The 23,907-nt window shown below is 44.2% G+C and overlaps 1 protein-coding gene across 1 annotated transcript in view; it reads right to left on the reverse strand.

Moving 5' to 3' along the window:
• PRKCH (protein kinase C eta) overlaps nt 1-23,907 on the reverse strand; it is a 166,517-nt gene that overhangs the window by 23,266 nt on the left and 119,344 nt on the right. The window contains exon 10 of the mRNA XM_040411234.1: nt 22,605-22,759. Coding sequence (XP_040267168.1) covers nt 22,605-22,759 — 155 coding nt within the window. The remainder of the gene's footprint in view (nt 1-22,604; nt 22,760-23,907) is intronic.

The following is a 23,907-nucleotide window of genomic DNA, read 5'->3' on the forward strand; positions in this document are numbered from 1 at the left end:
TCGGACCGCATAGGTGCAGAGTAGGCTATTCCGATCTGCAGGGCGAAAGGGGTTGTACATGGTTACCTTCTTTCAGAAACAGCGCCACTGCTCTCCATGGGGTTATGTCTGGTATTGCAGGTAGGCACTGAAGTGAATAGAGCTGCAATACTGCACACAACCTGTGAACAGGTGTTTAAGAAAAGGGCAGCCATGTTTTTTTAATCCTGATCAACCCCTTTCACACATAGTCTTCTGTGACTTTTTGCAGTTTTTTGCATTCTTGACTTTTTTACATGTGTTTTGGCGTTTTATTTGCAGGAAATGCACCAACTCCAGAAGCGTTTTTCATAGTACGTTTTTTTTTGTCCGCTGAGATTTTTTTTTTAAAACTCAGCATGTTGCAGCAATAGTGTTTTTACAGGTGTTTTTTCTGCTCTTCTCTATAGGAAAAAATTTAAAACAAAACAAAACACAATTCACAATTGTTATGAAAAAAGTCACTAAAAAAGCCATTAAAGAGGACCTTTCATCAGTATAATTTTAATAAACTAATAACCCTACCTAATAGTGCGGCTTCCACTGATGTTCCCCCTTTTTTTTTTTTTTTAAATCGGCCACCGAATGTTGAAATAATAGCCCCGTTTGTTCTGGTGCAGCGCCTGTCACTCAAGCGCTTTTTTGTATGGGGCGTTGCTAAACTTTTTTCTTTGCTATGGGCCTTGGCTGAGAGCGCAGCCAATCAGAGCGCTCCTCTCTCAGCCAGGCAGAAGGAGCTAAAGTGCAGCGATGTCTAGGGGATGATTATGATACTTACCCTGCCGCTCGTACCGCTGCTTCCACACCCGTCGTGTCCCTCGGCCGGTCTATCTGATCTTTCGCAGATCTTTTTATCTGATCTGCCTGGCTGAGAGAGGAGCGCTCTGATTGGCTGCGCTCTCAGCCAAGGCCCATAGCAAAGAAAAAAGTTTAGCAACGCCCCATACAAAAAAGCGCTTGAGTGACAGGCGCTGCACCAGAACAAACGGGGCTATTATTTCAACATTCGGTGGCCGATTTAAAAAAAAAAAAAAAGGGGGAACATCAGTGGAAGCCGCACTATTAGGTAGGGTTATTAGTTTATTAAAATTATACTGATGAAAGGTCCTCTTTAAACAAAGCAATATAGAATTCATGTGTGAAGGACGTTGGAGGCTATGTAACCTTAGGGGCAATTTTTTTTTATTATTGTATTGCACTCATTTTGAGCTAAAATCATTTTTTTTTCAATTAGTCTTTATAAAAAATGTTGAGCCCCTTTCTCTGTACAGCCTTGAGATTCTCTAGTAGCAGGATCTGTATTTTTACTCTGTTGCGTCAGGCAGCACAGCTGACGGCTCCTTATCTCTGACCATATAAACACTCATCATAGCTCAATACTTATCTTACTGATAAGAATGTGGCTTAAATAAGTGTTTGACCTCTTAGTAATATAGAGATAAGGGTTATTAGATGAGCGGCACAAGGCGAAAATACCATTCATATAGCTAGACAGAGAGTTAACTCTTTGTGACAGAATGGCTGAATATTTTTAATAAAGACCAACTGAAAGAATTATTTTTAGCCCAAAATGAGTAAAATTCAATCCTTAAAAAAAAAAAAAAAAAAAAAAAAAAAAATCGCCCTCAAAGGTGTACATAGCCTTAAAAGAGCATTTTCTCCCCAAAATAAGAAAGGGCCTATGAGTGATTTGATTATTTCCGAGTTATTTTTAAAGGGTTATTTTCATCAGAGACATTCATGGCAAGCCTGGGACTCACAAATATCTCTAGAATGGGGCCATTTCACCTGGATGCGGTGTCCAGAAGTGCTCAGGACTACGGAAACAGCAGAGCCGGCTGCGCAATGCTGTTTTGGTCACTTGTATGGAAGTTCCGGAAACAGTCTAGGACAGCCCACTCAGTTGTTTCCGTACTCCTGACACCTCTGGCCACCGCATCCAGGCCGGAAAGCCCTGTTCTCACAATAGGTGTGGGACCCAGAGGTGGAAATGTGTCACATGTGACCATATCCTAATACAACTGCTCTACTTTTATCCATGGGCTGCGTGACTTGAATTGGGGCTGAGGTTCAATACCATGCGCAACCAATGGAAGAGAGTGACACTGTTTTTGGAAAACAGAAGAGCCCATTTTTCTAATCTCAGATTTTTTCTTATAAGAAGAAGTAGTACCGGTATTTGGCACGCTCGAGACTCCAGACAAGAGGAGCCCGATAATCTAGCTTTTATTGAAAACACTTATGATTGTGCATTCATTCATGTCGTCTTGTACCCGAGGTGCAGCTTTCTAAGAACCGTATCATAATATCCTGATTAATCTCACGGGAATTAATATGCTAGTCTCTGACGTCTGCATGCTCAAGGCAAGACTTGTTTGGCTTTATACCGTGTGCTACAAGTTCATACACATCGGCGAATCCACAGGATTCATGACAGTGCCAACCAAGTGCAAAAATCTGCACGTACAGTGGTAGAGAAGGTCACAAGGGGCAGTGATTGCCACATGGTTTTGCGGCGATATGACTATGCTGTGTGCTATTACAGAACATTAGTATCTCTATAAGGCCTCACGCACACGGCCTTATTGCGGATCTGCAAAACTGAGCATGTTGCCCCCCCCACCCCCGAAAAGTCCTATTCTTGTCAGCAAAAGCACGTGTTCTATTTTTTGCAGGGCCGCGGAACGGACTTACGGATGCAAACAGCTGTCTGCACCTTTCGCTGCCTCATTGAGATAAATGGGTCTGTATCTGATGCGCAAAAAAGCGAGGATCGGTGCGGACCAAAACTATGGCCGCGTGCATGAGGCCTACTCCACAGCCAAGGCTCACCATGGAGTATTGAGCAGGTTCTCAGGCTCACCTTCTGCACGCCCAAAGCTAACTAGAAAGACCCATTATGCAATTTCCATAGTGTATGGGTTATATGTCCGTTAATGCCATCTGAGCCCCCACTATGCATTTCCCTCACGTGAGGGGGGCATCCAACAGAACTTCAAATTTCTTCTTATGTGTTAGCAGACAGTAAGGTATGATATAATTGTGACTGATGAAGATGGCTGAATGCTGGGACCCCCAGTGACTAGCTTAATCTTTCCCTGCTCCACCACAGGGGAAATTATGCTTTACCCTTTCAAATCAATGTGCTGTCTGTGTAATTCAGGACAGGTCCTCAGAACCACTGACTATTGTGGTCTCCACTCTGGCCACGGGAAGAGGATCCTAGGAGCAAGGGACCACCCTCTATTAAAAGGGGTTATCCACAGGATAGGTGATAAATGCTGCATGGCTGCGGATACAATCTCTGGGAACCACAACAATCCCGGGCATGGAGGGCAACCTTAAGTGCCCTCTGTGAATGGAGCGGCAGTGCTGATCCATGCGATTTGGTACTTAAAGGGCATCTGTCAGCAGATTTGTACCTAAAACCTGTTGCATGTGCACTTGGCAGCTGAAGACATCTGTGTTGGTCCCATGGTCATATGTGCCCACGTGTCTGAGAAAAAATAAGTTTTAATATATGCAAATGAGCCTCTAGGAGCAACGGGGGCGTTGCCCTTACACCTAGAGGCTCTGCTCTCTCTGCAACTGCTGCTCCCTCTGCACTTTGATTGACAGGGCCAGGCGGTGAAAACATCATCACACCTGGCCCTGTCAATCAAAGTGCAGAGGGCGCAGCAGTTGCAGAGAGAGCAGAGCCTCTAGGTGTAAGGGTAACGCCCCCGTTGCTCCTAGAGGCTCATTTGCATATATTAAAACATCATTTTTCAGATGCCTTCAGCTGCCAAGCACACATGTAACAGGTCAGCCAGTTTCATGGGTACAAATCTGCTGACAGATGCCCTTTAAAGCGGCTGCCCCACAAAAAATATTCTAAATATAACTGGCTTATACCTTCGGAGCTATATTTCCATGACTCCTGCACTATTTTATTTTTTCAAAAACTTCCCATTCCACTGCTATCCATGCCGTTAGTCATCAGTGAATTGTCAGATAGGTGGTCCCCAGCAGTCAGCCATCGACACTGAGTGCTAGGGGACGACCACCTGATATAGGGCATCAAAACTTATGCCACTGTTAGGGGCCAAACGAGGAAGGCTTAGATAAAAAAAATATATATATGGATGTAGTCCGCGTGGCGTCTACTTTTTTTTGCAGAGCCTTTGACTTCAATGGGTTCGTGGTCCGCATTTTGCAGACATATTCAATCTTTTTGCTGAACGGACATATGGATGCAGAAGGCACATGGATGAGACATGTGCTTTCCGCATCCGTATGGCTGTTCCGCAAAAAGACAGAACATGTCCTATACTTGGCCACAAAACGCGGGCCACAGACCTACTGAAGTCAATGGGTCTGCAAAAAATGTGGATGTAACACGGATGGTATGACCACAAAGTACAAACAGTCGTGTGCACGGGGCAACTTTCACTTTTCGTCTCTGCTCCGATCCCTTTTCATTGTGCAGAATGCACCAGAGGAAGTCGCCTGGCTGTTTCGTGAAGGCCTCGTGTAATGCAATCAGGTCTATTGGCCATGAGCGTAAATCACTAAATCACTCATCTGCTGTTCTTCAATCTACAAAATACCATGTCTGGTATTAAGAGGTCACCTTAGCAATTCTATCCATCCCCCCCCCCCCCCCCCCAACCCCAGGGTGCGTCTGGAAATCCAGCCTAATTCCTCTCTGTTCTCCATCACTATTAAACAGATGGTGCAATATGTACTGGATCAGTGTAACTCATTGGTGTGATGTCATTATATCAGTGATTCACTTCCTTTTACTCCGCTTGTTTTGGTGCACGCTCCCCTCCCCCGCTATCCCAGATACAGACACAGCTAGCTATCCCATCTCCCCGTCCTGGGCAGCCTTGTGGCATCTCTCTGTGATCAGATCTAGCAAAATACTCTTCTTGGATAAGCTTTCTGGACTTTCAGCTTCACAAGTGGTCGGAGATGTGACCCGCGGAGACGGAGGACACAACAAACATCACTGATCTGCTGGATGGTGCAGCTGTTGGCCATCAGACTGGTGGTGTGTGCAAAGCTGGCCATCAGCTGCGTGTGTTTGTTTTGTACGCTCACCCTTCCCCTAATCTATCCCCCCTTTCTTCATTAAAGGGGTATTCTGGTTGTTAAAGGGGTATTCCAGTTGTTAGAAGTTATCCCCCTATTCACAGGAGAGGGGATAACTATTAGGACCCCCACCGATCAAGAGAAAGGGGGACCGTACCCCCTGAAGCCCCCCTGAAATGAATGGGACGGTCGAGCATGCATGTGGCCGCTCTATTCATTTCTATGGGACTTCCGGAGATAGCAGAGTACGGCGCTCACCTGTCTCTGGAGCGGCCGCATGCATGCCCAACCTGCCACTCAGTTCACGGAACCTCCGTTCTCATGATCGGTGGGGGTCCCAGTGGTAGGACCCCCACCGATCTGATAGTTACCCCTTATCAGCCTATCCTGTGGATAGGGGATAACTTCTAACAATGGGAATACCCCTTTAAAATGCAAAAAGAGTAGTCTGGTTTAGACAAATTCTCTCTGAGAAATGGTTTCCCCAAAGTATAGGTGACCAAAGGGTGCTAGATCCTGCAGCGATCAGTGGAGAATGTTAAAGAGGACCTGTCTCCACTCCTGACATGTCTGTTTAGGTAAATAATTATATTCCACATGGAATTACAATTCTGGAGTATCTATTCTTTTGACTCTATGTTGTACCGTTCTTCTCTTATTACTGCTAGAAGTTTACAGATAAAGATACAGATGGGTGTTACCAGTTGCAGGTATGTCCCTCCACTATATCACATTGTCCAATGAGAGATGCCAGTGTCAGACTGTGCAGGGACACCCCCCAACTGATAACTCCCATCAGTACCTTCATCCATAAACTTCTAGCAGGTATAGGAGAAGAACGGCATGACATAGGGTCATAAGAATAGATGCTCCAGAATTATTACATGGGGAATGCTAGTGGTTACTAAAGCAGATGTGTCAGGAGAGATGACGGGTTCTCTTTAAAGGGGTTGTGCCAATTTTTGACGTTATGGATAGGGGATAACTAATTGATTAGTGGGGGTCTGGGCACTGTGACCCCCACCAAATCCCGAGAATGGGGGTCCTGTTCCCCTGGTGGTGGAGATCATGCTCCCTGCCGCTCCATTCATTCTCTATGGGACCACTGGATATAGCCAAGCACTTAGTTATGTCCACCAGTCCCATAGAGAATGAATCGGGTGGCAGAGTGCTGCTCAATCAGACCGGGGGAACAGGACCTGCATTCTTGGGATCAGTAGGGATCCAGGAGGTTGGACCCCCGACAATCAGTTAGATATCCCCTATCCTTGTATCCCCCATGTAATAACAATTCTGGAGCATCTATTCCTATGACTATCTTGTACCATCCCTTTATTATTCCTGCTAGAAGTTATGAATGAGATATTAGCAGCTTGCAGTGAAGGTCCAGCTAGGTGTTACCAGTTGGGGGGGTGTCCCTGCACAGTCTGATACTATCCAATCAGAGCAGCCAGTGTCAGACTATGCAGGGGCACCCCCCCCACCCCCAACAACTGGTAACACCCATCTAGACATTCACAGCAAATGGCTAGCAATTCATTCAGCACTTCTAGCAGGAATAATAAAGGAATGGCACAGTAGAGAGTCATAGGAATAGAAGCTCCGGAATGGGTATTACATGAGTTCTGCAAATGGTTACTAAAACAGAGATGTCAGGAGAGGTGACGGCTCCTCTTTAACCGCAAGTATTCAAATCCCCTGCAGCACCACCGCAGGAGAAACAAGGTACTACACGGTTCCCGTTGAAATTAATGGTCTTTGTAAGCCACCGATGGACGTGGTCACTTTCTGCTCTGACTCATAAATGTCCTGAATATGGGGGACCCCTGCTTAGAATAGGGTTTTCCAAACCAGACAATCCCTTTAAAGGACCACTCCAGTCATTGTGAAAAATCAGCCTTTACTTGGTATTTATATGTGTCGCCATGTTAGGGTCGGGCTACACGACGTGTGTCTCACAAGAGAGTTATCAAAACTGGTGTAAAGGAAAACTGGCTTAGTTTCCCATAGCAACCAATCAGATTGATCCTTTCATTTTCCAAAGGTGCTGTGAAAAATGAAAGCTGGACTATGATTGGTTGCTATGAACAACTAAGCCAGTTTTCCTTTACACCAGTTTTGACAAATCTCCAGTGTCCGCTGTATAGCACTTACCCCTCAGTACATACATGTAGTGGGTGGTGCACACAGCTAAGCCCCTCCCACAGAGGTGAAACTGAGAAAACGGCGCGTCATGGAGCCTGAGAGACGCAAACCTGAGGTAATTTTACATCTTAAATGTATCCAAACCTCATGATAACTGGTGTGCTGTTAGTATCCTGCAGGGGAGTAGTCGTCATTGTCAAACTACACGATTCTGTCATGTCTTATACCATTCTCAGGACAGCCGCGCTCTGTAGTTATGGCAGCGCAGGCTTTGGCCTAGTAAGGCGATGGCGGGGATCTCTGTAATGGCGCCATAGAGGTGAATGAAACTTTGGAAGCATGTACAGAACCATAACATTGGCCAAAGGATTCATTTTTAGCGTTTTTCTGCAGCGACCCTTTAAATTGGTCATAGACAATCTAATGTGTGGACCGCACGACGCTCCGCCAACGTCTCGCGTCTAGGAAATAGAAAGCCTACGGTCTGCAGTGTCCCTCTGAGGTAAATCGTCACCACGCAGGAGCACACTGAGGTAATTAGATGAAAAATCACCATTTCAACAGATTTCTGAATTTGTATCCAGTTTAGACAATCCTGTAAGCCACATTACCTGGACTCCATACACCTGCACAGACACACTGCATTTACAGGGACTGTAGCTCATTTTCAATTTGTAGGCCCCAATATTCGGGGGCAATAAGGGGACATTATTCATACTGAGGAGAACTATGGGGCCATTATTATTACTGAGTGACACTATGGGGCCATTATTAATACTGGGGGCACTATAGGGCCAGTATTCATACTGGGGGCACTATGCTGCTATTATTAATACTGCGGGGACACTATGGGGCTATTATTAATACTGGGGGGGGCACTATGGGGCTATTATTAATACTGGGGGGGCACTATGGGGCTATTATTAATACTGGGGGGCACTATGGGGCTATTATTAATACTGGGGGGGCACTATGGGGCCATTATTAATACTATGCGGGCACTATGGGGCTATTATTCATTCTGGCGGGCACTAGAAGGCCATTATTAATACTGGGGGGCACTAGAGGGCTATTATTAATAATGGGGGCACTATGGGGCTATCAATAATACTGGGGGGGGACATAGGGCCATCATTCATACGGTACTATGGGGCCATTATTAATACTGGGTGCACTATTGGGGCCATTTGATGTCCAGAGGGCACTGTGGGGGGAATAAAATATACTGAGGGCACTGCGGGGCTTGGAATGTAAAAAAAAACAAAAAAACAATGAACCAGGAGGGACATTTATCATTTGCGGTTGTTTCTGTGTGCGTTTTAAGCCCGTCTTAGCTTTGTGTGCCTGCACCAAGTTTGGTCACCTTAATAATACATGTCGTAAGTAGACCGGGGGTTGCCTGTCATAGGTTGCAACTTTTTTGCAGAAGTCGCACACAATGAATGGGCCATAATCCGGGTCTAATCTCACTTTTAGCTCTTAGACATAGACCCCTGTGACAAGTGGCTAGGATCATAAAATGTTGCAAAAGTTGACCAAATGTTGCAAAAAACGGAGCAATCGCCACGACGTGTGACTTTTTTAGGCCACCAAACTGACGTATGTGATTTCATAAATGTTTTCCCCCCTACATCCATTTTTTATGGCCGTTAAAAACTGGTGCAAAACGCCATTAAAAACAGATGCACCACCAGAAAATGGATGCACACACTGATGCAAAATGGTCATGAAAAATGCTGTCAGCAGGTACGTCTTTAAGGCCCATTTTTCCGCCCTAGGGCTACCTGCACACGGCCGCGGGTTTACTAACTGAAAACCCAGATTTCAGTGCGGTTTTCTGGGTGTTACCACACCAAAACCTGAATGTGTTACTTGCAGTTTTCTTTGAGGATTGGATGAGGTTTGCCACAGATCTGACCTTTGCTTTGCAAAGAGTGAAATCTGCACCAATCGTTGACAGGCTGAGGATTTCACAATCCGCACGGCAGGTCAATTTTTGCACGGAAAAATTAACTAAAATTATACGTGAGATTTGTCTAATCTCTTACACTTTGCTGGTACCGTATTATGTCGTGTTGTCTACCACATGAGAATCTGAACATCTGCATAATCCGCACCACGTGTACATAGCCTAGGGGTAACGTCGCACAATGCAGAGTCCGTGCATTTTTTTGGTGTGGATTCTTGTGCAAAAAAACTGCAGCGTAAGTGGAGATTTTTTAAATCTTAGCCGGTACTGGGTTACGCTGCAGATTTTCTGCACAAATATCTGTACGTAATACGCACCGCGTGTATATACCCTTATGTCTATACATCTTTGCAGCTGCTGGATGTAAACAAGAACGTTCCCAATCACAGCAAACAGTGATCTTGAAAATGGTGAAGAACTGAAAGCACAAAGTAGATCAGAAATCTGCAATCCTTTTCAACCCACGTTTCTGCTGTGGCTCCTCATCCTGTAATAATGAGGATAAGTGCTGTCAGTGACATCAGAGAAGATTATAAATGTCTGGTGTGGGAGGAGAGCTTCATACTTGCTAAGGGAACATATTGTGAGTTTCCCACTGCCAATTACTGAGGGGCTCAAGCATCAATCCTTGTGAGCCAGAAACATGGCACCTAGCCATTAAAGAGTCCCTGTAGTTTCTGCATGTCACCGTGACATTTGTACCATAGGCCCCAGGGTGCCGAGATCCCAACAATTGCTGAAAGAAGGGGACAGAAGTGCCCAGCTAAGCACTGAACCCCTCTGCTTGTGATCGATGTTGGTCCCCTGAGAGAAGCAGGGCTAGGTGCACATGGATGACCCCCACCTGAAAAGGCAGGGTTATCAGTGGTGCACAGACCACACCACTGCTATGGGACACTGAACTCCCTTTTTCTGCTTCATGACATAAAACAAAGCCACTTTCCTGCAGCCACCACTAGGGGGAGCTCAGGGAATACAGCTCCCATTGAGTTCAAAGGTGCATGTATAAATTCCTATGCACCGAGATCCCCATATTGGTGGCCACAGGCAGCCACTTTTACCAGGTACTGAAGGGAAGCAGCAGACATTGTGGCCCCTGAGGGTTATCCATGTGCAGACTTTCTATGAGACAGTCTATAGACTTTCCCCCCACTGTCATGCCTGGCTTTCAGCTCCAATCAAATCCTGCACACGACCATATCCGTTTTGCAGTCTGCAAATAGCGGATCCGTAAAATGTGGATGCGGTCCATGTGCATCCAGCAATTTTCACTGCCCAGAAGCCCATTTGTGTCCGCAAAACAGACAAGAATAGGACAGCTTCTATAATTTGTGGTCCATCCTCACAGATGTCACCTGTGTGCTGTCGTGTGCATGGGGCATTAGGGAAATTTTATTGAGCAAATTAAGCTTTATCACAGAGGTCATCATGAGGCGGCAGGAGTTTCCTATAATGTACTAATCCACTCATAAATTCTCCTTCTATGAATATCACCCTCAGGAGGGGCAGTAACGTAACTTTGATTGAGTGTATAAAGACTAGAGATGAAGTTTTCGGTCACACCTGTTGTAGCTGCGCGGGTAACAGTAAGGCCCCTTTCACACGGGCGAGTTTTCCGCGCGGGTGCAATGCGTAAGTTGAACGCATTGCACCCGCACTGAATCCGGACACATTCATTTCTATGGGGCTGTGCACATGAGCGATGATTTTCACGCATCACTTGTGCGCTGCGTGAAAATCGCAGCAAGCTCTATTTTGTGCGTTTTTCATGCAACGCAGGCCCCATAGAAGTGAATGGGGCTGCGTGAAAATCGCAAGCATCCGCAAGCAAGTGCGGATGCGGTGCTATTTTCACGCACGGTTGCTAGGAGACGATCGGGATGGGGACCCGATCATTATTATTTTCCCTTATAACATGGTTATAAGGGAAAATAATAGCATTCTGAATACAGAATGCTAAGTAAAATAGGGCTGGAGGGGTTAAAAAAAATAAAATAAAATTTAACTCACCTTAATCCACTTGTTCGCGCAGCCCGGCTTCTCTTCTGTCTTCACCTGTGAGGAAAAGGACCTTTGATGACGTCACTACGCTCATCACATAATCCATCACCATGGTGATGGATCATGTGATGGACCATGTGATGAACGCAGTGACATCATCAAAGGTCCTATTCCTAAAAGAAGAAGACAGAAGAGATGCCGGCTGCGCGAACAAGTGGATTAAGGGGAGTTAAAATTATTATTTTTTTTTTTTAACCTAACCCCTCCAGCCCTATTGTACTATGCATTCTGTATTCAGAATGCTATTATTTTCCCTTATAACCATGTTATAAGGGAAAATAATACAATCTACACAGCCTTGAACCCAAACCTGAACTTCTGTGAAGAAGTTCGGGTCTGGGTACCACAGTCAGTTTTTTATCACGCGCGTGCAAAATAAATTGCACCCGCGCGATAAAAACTGAACAACGGTACGCAATCGCAGTCAAAACTGACTGCAATTGGGTACCTACTCGCGCGGGTTTGCCGCAATGCATCTGGACCTTATCCGGACACGCTCGTGTGAAAGAGGCCTAAATGTATACGCGTAAATCCGGGGAGAGCGAGATGATGCAGCATATGTAGAAACGGCGCCTCATGTGACTGTGGGTTCCATTCCAGGGAATAATCAATGGTCATGTGTGCAAAAATGTCACATCACTGTATTCTGGTCCGTCTGGAAACCAGGCACTATAAATTAATGCAATACAGGAAAAACTGCTCCCCTCGTGTTATAGGAACTCCGCTAAGCTGCTAGGGGCTTGTGTGACAACAAGATTGTTGACTGTTTCCAATGACAACCAGAGGAATTGTTTTGGACTATACTATGCAACACCCTGCAGACAGGTAAAAGTGGTAGCGAGCTCCTTAAACCATTAAGTACCGATACTGATCAGATGAGATCTTCAGAATATCTCATAAATGTCTGATAGGTAGAGGGCCCATGACAGAGGTAGGACCACCATCTATCAAACATTTATGATATGCTATAAATGTCAATGGTTGGAATATCCCTTAATGTGCTGCAACCAAACTGCAAAGGGGTTGTCCAGCCTTTAGTAAGCAAATCCTATCCTTAGCACAGACCATCATAAACTGATCGGCAGAGGCCCGACATATCAGCCTTTTGGTATAGCTCCATTGTAGTGGAGGGAGCTCGTTACTACAACTCTGCTCCCACTGACTTCTATGGAAGCAGCGCCGTATTAATGAGCTCCCTGCACTACAACGCTGACAGTGCTGTGTAGTTCTGGCACTGGAGCTACACTGAACAGCTCATGCGTCAGACCCTGCCGATCAGCTTGATGGCCTTTACTTACTAAAGGCTGTTCATTTTCGGGGGACCTTTCTGCCAGACCACTCCCTAATGGTTCATGGCTGTACCTATGGAGAGAAGCATACTTATCTGCTCCTGACCACTGAGTTTTGGCTCCTGCAGTCCCCTGCCCAGTGGCGTACCTGCAATAGAGGAATAGAGGTAGACCACGTGACTGCTATGGGGCCTGGGTGGAGTGGGGATGGGGGGGGGGGGGGTCAGTCCAGGTGGAAGGCACCAACATTCGCAGAAGAACTTGTTTTTCTCTTCCCTGCTTGAAAACACTGCCACTTAGGGGAGCTCAGTTCAAAGAGATTATTACAGCTTCCATTGTATTTGTATTAATTCTTATTCACTGAGCTCCCCCTAGTGGTGGCTGCAGGCAGCCAGGTAACTTTGTATTAGAGAAGCAAATTTATCAATGTATTTTTGCCAGTTTTATGGTGTAAAACCATTAAATATATGGTGTTCAGAATGAGCTCCATGTATTTGAAGCACCTGTCCCACGTTTTCAAACATAAAATAAAGTGCATGAGGCCAAAGGCAACCATTTTTTTATTACGATTTGTATAAAATGTCTTTCACTTGATAAAAAAAACAAAAAACGTAAATCGGTATAAAATTTGGAGAATTGCACATGTTCTGCATTGCCTGGGAGTGACTGACACATGTACACTAGGAAACTAGTGCCCAAGTTTTGCTATGGGGCCCTATGAGATCTGTGTCCGCCCCTGCCACTGCCTGCCTCCGATCTCAGCTGGTAGCCAGTGACTGGCATCAGTGATGATGTGTTCCCAAGTGATGATCCAGCAGTAATGTGCCACTTGGGGACATGTCACTTATTGGCTGTGGAAATTAATAGATGAGGACTAGATGGTGAAGACAGCCCAGGAGCTGGAGCAGAGTGATGGGGAGCAAGGTATCTCCACTGATTAAATAGGCTGTTGGGCAAATAGGACCTCCGCCGTACATGTACGGCGGAAGTCTGGTCCCTAAACATTGTGCCCGCTTGCACGTGCAGCGGGCGCCATAGCCGCAGGGTTTCTGCTATTTTAAATAAGGCCATAAAGCTGATCGCATACATTTTACCCTTCAGATGCCATGGTCAAATGTGACCACGACATTTTCGCAGTCCGGAAGCGGAAGTCGAGCTCTTCCACTCCGGTAACAGTGTTCCCTGACTGAGATCGGGGAACCTGTTACATTACTGAAATAGCCCGAAGCCTCTAGCAGGCTTCGGTGTCTATTTCAGAATATAGCAATACAGGCCACTAGGTGGCAGCATTGTATTGGTATAGTGAAAATGAAGTGTTCAATGATGGCTATATAGCCATCAATGAATACAAGGTGCAATCTAATGATTGCCAGTTATTGTCACCCAAGGTGACTTAAAAAAAGTTTAAAAAAAAGTTTTTACAAATATATAAAAAAAAAAAACTAAAAGTTAAAATCACCCCCTTTTCCTTAAAATAAAAATACTTAACCAATAAAAAAAAAAATAAACATGATGGGCATCGCCGCATGCGAAAATGCCCATACAATTAAAATATAACTATATTAATGGCATACGGCAAATGGCGTAACAGGAAAAAAAAAAAAAAACTGCCAATTTGCCTTTTTTTGTCACTTCAACTACCCAATAATTTTTTTATAAAAAGTGATCAAAAAGTCGCACACACTTCAAATAGGTACCACTGAAAAGAACAGATCGTCTCGCAGAACATGAGCCCTCACACAGCCCTGTACACATAACTACAAAAAAGTTATAGGGGTCAAAATATGGTTATAAAACTTTTTTTTTCCTCAAAGGTTTACATTTTTTTTTCAGAATTAAAACGCAAGAAAAATTATACAAGTGTGGTATCGTTGTAATCGTACTGACCTGGAGAATAAAGATAATAGGTCAATTTTACCGCATAGTGTACAGTGTAAAAAAAAAAAAAAAAAAAAACCTTTATCAAAATTGCGTTTTTTCCCAATTCTACCCCATTTGGAATTTTATTTCTGCTTCCTACTACATGGTATGCAACCGGAAATGTTGCCATTAGAAAGTACAACTTGTCCCGCGAAAAATAAGCCCTCATAAAGAAATGTGAATGGAAAAATATAAAAGTTAGGACTACGGGAAGGCGGGGAGTAAAAAAATGAAAACCCAAAAATGGAAAATCTCAGGGTCCTGAAGGGCTTAAAAGAATAAAAACCATGGACATCCCTTTAAAATGATGTACTAAATGAGATCTGAAGTATATATAAAAAAACAAACAAAAAAAACTGCATCGCTGGGGCTTCATTCTTGTATCCGCTTGTTTTCATATTGTCTGAATGGTTTGAGTCATGCAACATGTGTGACTCAAGACAACTATGAAAACCTCCAAAATGTTGCAACCGCCTGCAATTCTTGGGTCACACAATACATATACGTGTCTCGCTCCTACAGACCAAAAACCTATGTCTTGCCACCCTCTTGCACCAGCCGACTTCACTGGCTGTATATCTTCTCCTAAGGATATGCTTTGTGTGTGCATTCTACATTAGGTATCTATGGCTTTCACTTCATTCTGCTTGTTTTTTTCATATTTATTTTCCTCCTGGCAGGAATGACCAGCAGTGGACGGGTCAGGGTGGAGGTTCCTCCCAGGAAGGATACAATTACCGGGTTGCACAGAGACCCTGTGCTGTCATCAGAAGAATAAAAGTGGCAAAATGAAACAAGCACATGTTTCTGATCTGTAGTTTTGGAAAGAATACAGATATAAAGGTAGGGTTGATGCTGCATTTTACATTTCTTTTAGTTAAAGGGGTTTTCTGGGAGTAGAACAGTGATGACTTATCCTCAGGACAGATCATCAATATTCTATTCCCATCAAGTCCCTATGAAGCAAATTTGTCATTAAAATGTTCTCAATGGTTGTGCAGTGCTGAAGCCACTTCCCTAGCACTGCTGCCACTTCATCCTTTAGATCGGTGGGGGTCACTGCATTTGCTTCCCTGTCAACCGGGCAACTGCATTTTCCTAAGGACAGACAGCAACTTTATTTAAAAGATAAAGAAAGGGGGGGGGGGGAATAAACATGCACTAAGTACTTCTGTCCCAGGTTGTTAAGAGTGTATTGTAGTTAAAGGGGTTTTCTGAGATTTTTTTTTTAACTGATGTTAAAATCCTCTGGATAGATCATTAGTATATGATCAATCGATGTCCGACAACTGGGACCCCCGCCGATCAGCTGTTTGAGAAGGCACCAACATAAGCAGTAGCAGCGTGGCCTTCTCCAGCTTAGTCTATGCCATATGACATCATGTTCATCGGTCACATGGCCTAGGAGCAGCTCACCCCCATAAAAGTGAATGCGGCTGAGCGCAATACCAAGCACAGCCGCTATACAATGTACGGCGCTGTGCTTGGCACGGTGAGAGAAGGCCGCAGAGCTCACAGGAGCGCCAGTGCCTTTTCAAACAAGTGATTAGACCCAACAATCAGATACCGATGATCTATCATCTCGGAAAACCCCTTTAATCTAGCCTAAGGCCGACCATACACATAAGATTCAGCTGGCAGCTATCACTCCCGATATCCTCATAAACATGAATGCTTGGCTGAGCGAGATGGCGTTCCCAGTAATAAGTGGCGGAGGAAAACTCCTCAGGCAGTGGCTTATCTCCCCAAGAGCAAAAATATCTGGCAGTTGAAATCCCAATCCTTATCTTTCCCAACATCTGCCGTCAGTAGAGTCAGGAGGCCCCCCCATCCATACACATTAGATGCTTGGCCGATCCTGGCCAAATCGTTGGCTTCAGCCCGCCAAAGTCCTTTTACATGGAGCTATGGTCATAACGAACGACGATCAACGATATAGCAAGACACTTTATGCTTGTTTAAAGGTACACTGCCTGATAAAAATATGTAAATATATATATATATATAGGGATGCACAAGATACTCTGTTCCACATACAGCTTGCACATTGTCAGCAGAACTTCCCGTTTACACAGGCAGATGTGCGGCCAACAACAACGATTTGTAGATCTGCATCTGCAAAATGCGTTTCTCTGATGAAATTAATATGTATGCTCAGCTCTGCAGAAATATTCCTCCTTGTGACATAAGCACAGTGTTTCATATCACAGGGTAGCAGCTTTTAATCCAGAGCTGCTCTTCCTATTGTACATCTGGCAATCTTATGCATGTTACTCCCATACTCCTGTGCCTCACTTGGTGAAGTGTATGTGGTGCAGAGACTCGGTTATTGCTTCGCAAAGTCTCGTGAGACTGAGTAATAACTTCATAAATTAACTTGTACTGTAAAAACCATTTACCGGACTCAGGTTCGGTTCCAAGGTACCACAAAGTCACGAGACTTTGCAAAGCAATAACTTCGGCTCATGAGAGCCAATACATTCTAATACTGTACGGCGCTCCTGCTCCGTACAGTATTAGAACGAAGTTTTATGGGAATCTACTTCAGATGTTTTATCCGAAGTCGATTCGCTCATCCCTAGTAGTAGTACTCCCTCTCTCAAGACATATTGCCATCTCACCAAGGTACTGTAATTATTAAAACCTTTTGAAAATCTGGATGAGCAGTCCGTCTCAAAGTGTGCCAGATGCTGGAGCAATATTCCCTTTCCATAGCAGTAAAGTCTTTTGCCATAATTGAGCAGTACCTTACTGACGTTATCTTGCATGGCTTTGTTGGTTCTGGACTTTCTAAGATTGCTTATCTCCTTCTCTCAGGGGTACTCTGGTGGCAAAGTTGATCCATGGCAGCTGCAGTCTCAGAGACTGATATTGTCTGGACTTGGGTCTGGTCTGTAGGAAGTTTCACATATACATCCTTCCTGTAGCTCTGCTCAGACTAGAGTCCCTGCTAACTAACCAGGGGATGGACCCAGTCTATCACCCTGGCAACCTAACCAGTCTGCCAATATTAACCATTTGGTTGCCTATACAACAAATCACAACATTTAACTTGGTAACATTAAATTAACCCTTTGCAGTCATCCACTGGGGCACTGCATATAGGGACAGGAATTCCCATCATGAAGTATGAATTGCCACATGACAGCCCACATGCACCCTAGAGGAGAATCCGCCTGAAGAAATGGGTGTTTTTTTTGTCTTCAGACAAAAGCAAATGACAGTGCTGTGTGCAATATGCTGCAGTAACTCTGCTTGCACAATGTAGCTGTATGTAAAAAGGGAACATGAACAGACGTGAATGTAAATTGTAGAAAGCAATGACAAAAAGAGTGCAACCGCAACCAGTGGTGTACATAATATGGAGGCAGAACACGCAACTGCTATGGGGCTCTGGAAGATGGGGACCGACACTGACCTGCTTCTCCTGTCACACAGATTCACTGCATTTTCTGCCAGCTGCCAGTAGAGGGAGATCAGTGCAAAGAGATAATGTACAGCTTCAATTGAAATGAATGGGAACTGCATACATTCCTATGCACTGAGCTCCCCCTAGTGGTGGCTACAGGCTGCCAGTTTCATCCTGTATGGCGTGAAGGGAAATAAGAGATTTCTCAATGTATCTGTACTAATTGTCTGGTGTAAATACATTGAGAAGAACACGCGCTTGGTTTATTAGGCTTAGTCATTGTGGATTACATGGAAGTTTACATTTCACAGCCCTCCATTATCCCTCCTTAGAACATGTCCTTTCCTGCAACACAACAAAAGAATAAAGTTCTGGCTCGTTACCTGGCGTGGATATAATCATTTATAGTTAGTCCTAATCTTCAGCTTTATCTATTTACAGAGAGGGAGTACCACTTGGCAGAAGTAACCTGCACACCAGTCAGACTGGTTATTTCATGGGCAAGTGACGTTTAAAGGGGTGATACACTAATGATACATAGGGATAACTGACAGGGTCAACGTAAGGAGGTCTGTCCTAAAGGTTAAATGTTGTAATAGTTGTCACCAAAGTACAAACCCAGACTTGGCATGTTGATTCAAGAAGGAGCACAGCTCACAGCCTCTCCTACTGCTTTGTGTGTCAGTATTCAATAAAATTCTTGCATGATATTCATGAATGAGGCAGTCCTGGATGACCTGTACTATCAGTCTTCACTGCAGATGAAGTTTTTGGAAGCTGCAGTATATGGGCATTGTAATGAATCAATATTTTCTTCTTTGCCATAGGATAGGTCATAAATGTTAAATCACTGTGGACCACACTGCTGGGACCCTCACTGATTGCTGGGTATAGTCGTGATTTTGGGGGTCACACTGCTGGGACCCTCACTGATCACTGGGGATAGGCAGGGTTTTGTGGGCTGCACTGCTGGGACCCTCACTGATCACTGGTATGGAGGATTTTGAGGGTTGCCCTGCTGGGACCCTCACTGATCACTGGTATGGAGGATTTTGAGGGTTGACCTGTTGGGACCCTCACTGATCACTGTGTAAGAAGGATTTTGGGGACTCTTCTGCTGGGACCCTCACTGATCACTAAGTATGGAGGATTTTGGGGGCCACACTGCTGGGACCCTCACTGTTCACTAGGTATGGAGTGCTCCGGAGACCGCACTGCTGGGATCCTCACTGTTCACTAGTTGTGGGGGGGTTTTGGGGACTCCACTGCTGGACTCTCACTGACCACTACATATAAGGGCTTTTGGGGACTGCACTGCTGGGACTCTCACTGATCAGTAGGTATTGGGGGGTTGTGAGTCTACTCAGAAGTTTGAATGAAGAAGTGTTTGGGTGGGAGCATTCCTATGCTCGACTGCCACTCCATACAAACACCTCACTACTAGTAGGAAGAAATGGGGGATCTGTGATGCCCATACTAGTGATCATGGGGGTCCCAGCAGTGGTGGATAGTAATTAGTTCTGCAATCTAGCATTATAGCACCAGACCGCAATGCAATGACTGACCACACCATAAAACTGCCCGATATAACACAATATGATCAGCTTCTACAGCATGACTACTGCTCCATCTTACTAAGATTCTTCTCAATATGGTCACTAAGCGCTGATCTTATGGAAGGCATAGCACAGTGATGTGTACGGCCACTGGGCTGGTTCTCTACGTCCTTCTGCACCTGATCTGCACATCCTATTCACATACAAGCGACACACATGGAATGTGTTTGCTCGTAGTAGTCTATGCGTCCCATCAAGTATGAGTTAAATCTATTCACTCTGCATGTCACTGGATGTATTCATAGACCAACAGAACAAGTCCTGTAAGTCAGGGAGCAAGAAAACAGCCTCAGCTAAACCCTTCGGACAGTCAGCAATTCTCTCTAAGGTTTTGCTTTAGCAAGTACCCCCCAAACTTCTACTGTGCAACGGGCTGCAGGCAAGTGCACTGTACTCTCCTGCAGCACACAAAGACGCAATACCTGGAAAGCAGCAACCTCATCGGGTACGTACTCTGCCAGTTACGCCATGGTTACTGAGATCAATGGTGATGCCTACAGATGACACTAAGGCCTCTTTCACACGTCCGTATGGATTTTTCAGTGTTTTGCAGTCTGTTTTTCATGGATCCGTTGTTCTGTTTTTTTGTTTCCGTTTCTGTTCCATTTTTCCGTATGGCATATACAGTAATTACATAGAAAAAATTGGGCTGGGCATAAAATTTTCAATAGATGGTTCCGCAAAAACGGAACGGATACGGAAGACATACGGATGCATTTCCATATGTGTTCCATATTTTTGTGCGGACCCTTGACTTGAATTGAGCCACGGAACGTGATTTGCGGGCAATAATAGGACATTATCTTTCAACGGAACAGAATAACGGAAATACAGAAACGGAATGCATACGGAGTACATGTACACGTTTTTTTTTGCGGAACCACTGAAATGAATGATTCCATATACGGACCGCGAAAAACGACCTGTATATCTGTTATCGATAGACAGAACATATTGGTGGTCATTGATTATCTAGAAATACACCTATATTAGGCGTATTTCTGGCGCAGATTGCGGCACAAAGGTCATGCGACTTTTCCCTGCTCACAGCATGTCTACAAAGTGGGTGTGGCATGGCCGGCAAGCCAGTCTCATTCATCATTTTCTATGCCTGTTCAAGGCATACAAAATGGTCTAAATGTAAGACGCCAAGGAAGCTTGCTTACATTTAGACTGAAGTTATGTAGAGGCCGGCAAGCTTCCTTGGCGTCTTACATTTAGACCATTTTGTATGCCTTGAACAGGCGTAGAAAATGATGAATGAGCCTCTTCTTACGTACGGTAACTTCGCCATACCCGCCGCCAGATATAGGGTGATCCCCATTGTGTTTGGTCCTAACCTGTTACGTTCTCTGGGTCAGTATGATTACAGAGATACCACATTTATATAGTTTTTCTTGTGCTTTAACACTGGAAAAAAAAGAAAACCTTAGAATTTTTTTTTTTCTCTTCATCACCATATTTTGACCCCCGTAACTTTTTTCTCTCTACAGAGCTTTGTGGGGGGCTCATTTTTTTGCAGGTCGAGCTGTAGTTTTTATTGATACCAATTTGGGATTGTGTACAACTTTTTTGGGGGGAGGTGAAGCAACAAAAAATTTTTGGGAATCGGCCATTTTGATTTTTCTTCCACATTATGCCATTTCAGATCAATATTTTTATATTTTAATCGCACGGGCATCGATGTCTATATTTTTTAAAACTTTGTTACTTTTTTTAAAACTTTTTTTTAAGTCATCCTAGATCACTATAATAAGGAATCATTAGGCTCCTTTCACACAAGTGAGTTACACGCTGCAAATCCAATGCGTAGGTCTGTGAGAGCGCCCGTCCTGACCACCCAGCACTGCCGGGGTCGCATAGCATTGTGTTGATTTATAATGCTATGTAACCCTTAGAGGTCTGTAATGTATTGGATAACACTGACATAATGCTGTCAGTGTTATCCAATACATTCCAGAACTGTAAGGTTTACATAGCATCATAAATCAACATAATGCTATGCGACCCCGGCAGTGATCCGGAGTTAATAATAGGTGCTCTTGATGGCACACGCTGCGAGTCCAATGTGTGGAACTCACTAATATTGCTTCTCCAATACACTGCAGGTTTGCTATGTTGTTATGGAGCCCTTCTACCCGATAGCTGCCTTTCATCTGGTGGTGCCAGGGGCACAGATTCTTTTCTTTTTGGAAACAGAGCTGATTTGCATGTAAAAGAAAAAAGTCATATCCAAGGTCACAAACCACGTGAGTGATACCTACAGAAAAGAGCCATGTGGATAAAACTATGCGGCTATAAAAAGCAGAAAAAATACCCACAAAAATGGTATCAGAACATGAGCAAACATGATTATGAAGACATAATGCAATTATAACTGAGCTAAATTCAGCTCTGCTACATCTGTACCGTGCAATAAATGTTTGAGCTGTTCGGCAGGCCAGCATAGGACTGCACTACTCCCCCGCACTCCTGTAGGCGAATCGCTAGATAAGAGGCATTATCTGTCTGGCCAGGTTAGATTAGTCAGCCTCACATGGTGCTTGGAGTGAGGTGAAATAATATGTGACAATCTAATAAGCCTGACGCCTGCATTAAAACCTTACAGTTCATCTAGGACAAAAAGTAAAACAGAATTTTTAGAGAGTTGTCCACTTTGGAAATCCCTTTTTGTTAGGACGGTTCCCTGAAGAAAGTTGGAATCCTAAGCACAGCGCCCTCCATTGTATAGTGGGTGTTATGACAAACCTCCGTCACTCCAGCTGTGGTAAAACTACAACTCGCAAGATACACACTTGCATGGCTGTTCTCAGAACTCCATAGAAATGAATGGAGCATGCTGGGAGTCGTAGTTTCATCACAGTGGAAGTTTTTTGCGGTGTGGACGGATCACGGACCCATGCAAGTTTTTGGGCTCACAATCTAAATTCCCATTTAACCGATCAGAGTGGGAGAAAACTGGAGTACCTGGGGGAAACCCACACCAACACGAAGAGAACATACAGACTCCATGCAGATGTTGTCCATGGTCAGATTTGGCCCCAGTGCTGTAACAGTGCTAACAGCAAAGCCACCGCACTGCGGACAGTGGAGTTTCTTACCTGTAAATCACTCCTTTCTCATGGAGGAACATGAGGGCTGATGTGATTTCAGCGCTGTAGAAACAAGCCCTAGCTTCATCAAACCGCCGAGATTTCTGTATGTGGAACATCAGGTCACCCCCATTCACAAACTCCATCACAAAAAACAATCGGTCCTTTGGGGGAGAAGAGAAAGAAGAAAAAAACTGTTAAATATCAAAAACAGCACCACATAGGCATTTAATAGTTAAAGGGATCTTCTGATTTCAGCACAAAAAAATTGTTCATTTTGGAGATATCAAGTTAAACAGTTTTTCAATATACGTGCTGTATAAACTCGTTATGATTTTCAAGATCTCTGCTTGCTGTTATTCAATAGCAACCTGCTGCAATATCTCTATCCAGATCATTTGATGGACTCATGTGCAAGGTTCGTTACACCGCAGTTATCAGAGCTGTGTCTTGTAGTGACCTGCACATGACCAGGACAGAGTACTGCAATTAAAGTATGAAGGTTCTGATGGAATGACCGAAAGAAAAGATCTTGAAAACCACGAGGAAATGATACAGAAAGTATATTGGAAAATTGTATAACATTACATAACCAAGATGAACATTTTAACATTTTTATTTGCTAAAACTGGAATATCCCTAAAAGCCTTCTTACATAAGATAGGGGAACTTTAATACACCAGGAAAAACTGTATTACGCCTATTGCAGGACCTGAGTGGGATCTTTGATGCTCTGTGGCTTTCTGTATCAGGCGTTGCTCCCCTAAGGCCATGCACCACATATGACGCATTGTATTAGTTCCATGGAGTGAAACCCCTACCTGACACTCACCATACATGTACACCGAAAATTGGCAATCTAAATATGGCGGCGGCTCAGGAGCTGAGAGGATACTTGCAGGCAGTGTCTACGATAAGAGATAACTCCAATCATATACACTGCTCAAAAAAATAAAGGGAACACAAAAATAACACATCCTAGATCTGAATTAATTAAATATTCTTCTGAAATACTTTGTTCTTTACATAGTTGAATGTGCTGACAACAAAATCACACAAAAATAAAAAAATGGAAATCTAATTTTTCAACCCATGGAGGTCTGGATTTGGAGTCACACTCAAAATTAAAGTGGAAAAACACACTACAGGCTGATCCAACTTTGATGTAATGTCCTTAAAACAAGTCAAAATGAGGCTCAGTAGTGTGTGTGGCCTCCACGTGCCTGTATGACCTCCCTACAATGCCTGTGCATGCTCCTGATGAGGTGGCGGACGGTCTCCTGAGGGATCTCCTCCCAGACCTGGACTAAAG

This window comes from Bufo bufo, chromosome 11, assembly GCF_905171765.1.
Source record: "Bufo bufo chromosome 11, aBufBuf1.1, whole genome shotgun sequence".
NCBI lineage: Eukaryota > Metazoa > Chordata > Amphibia > Anura > Bufonidae > Bufo > Bufo bufo.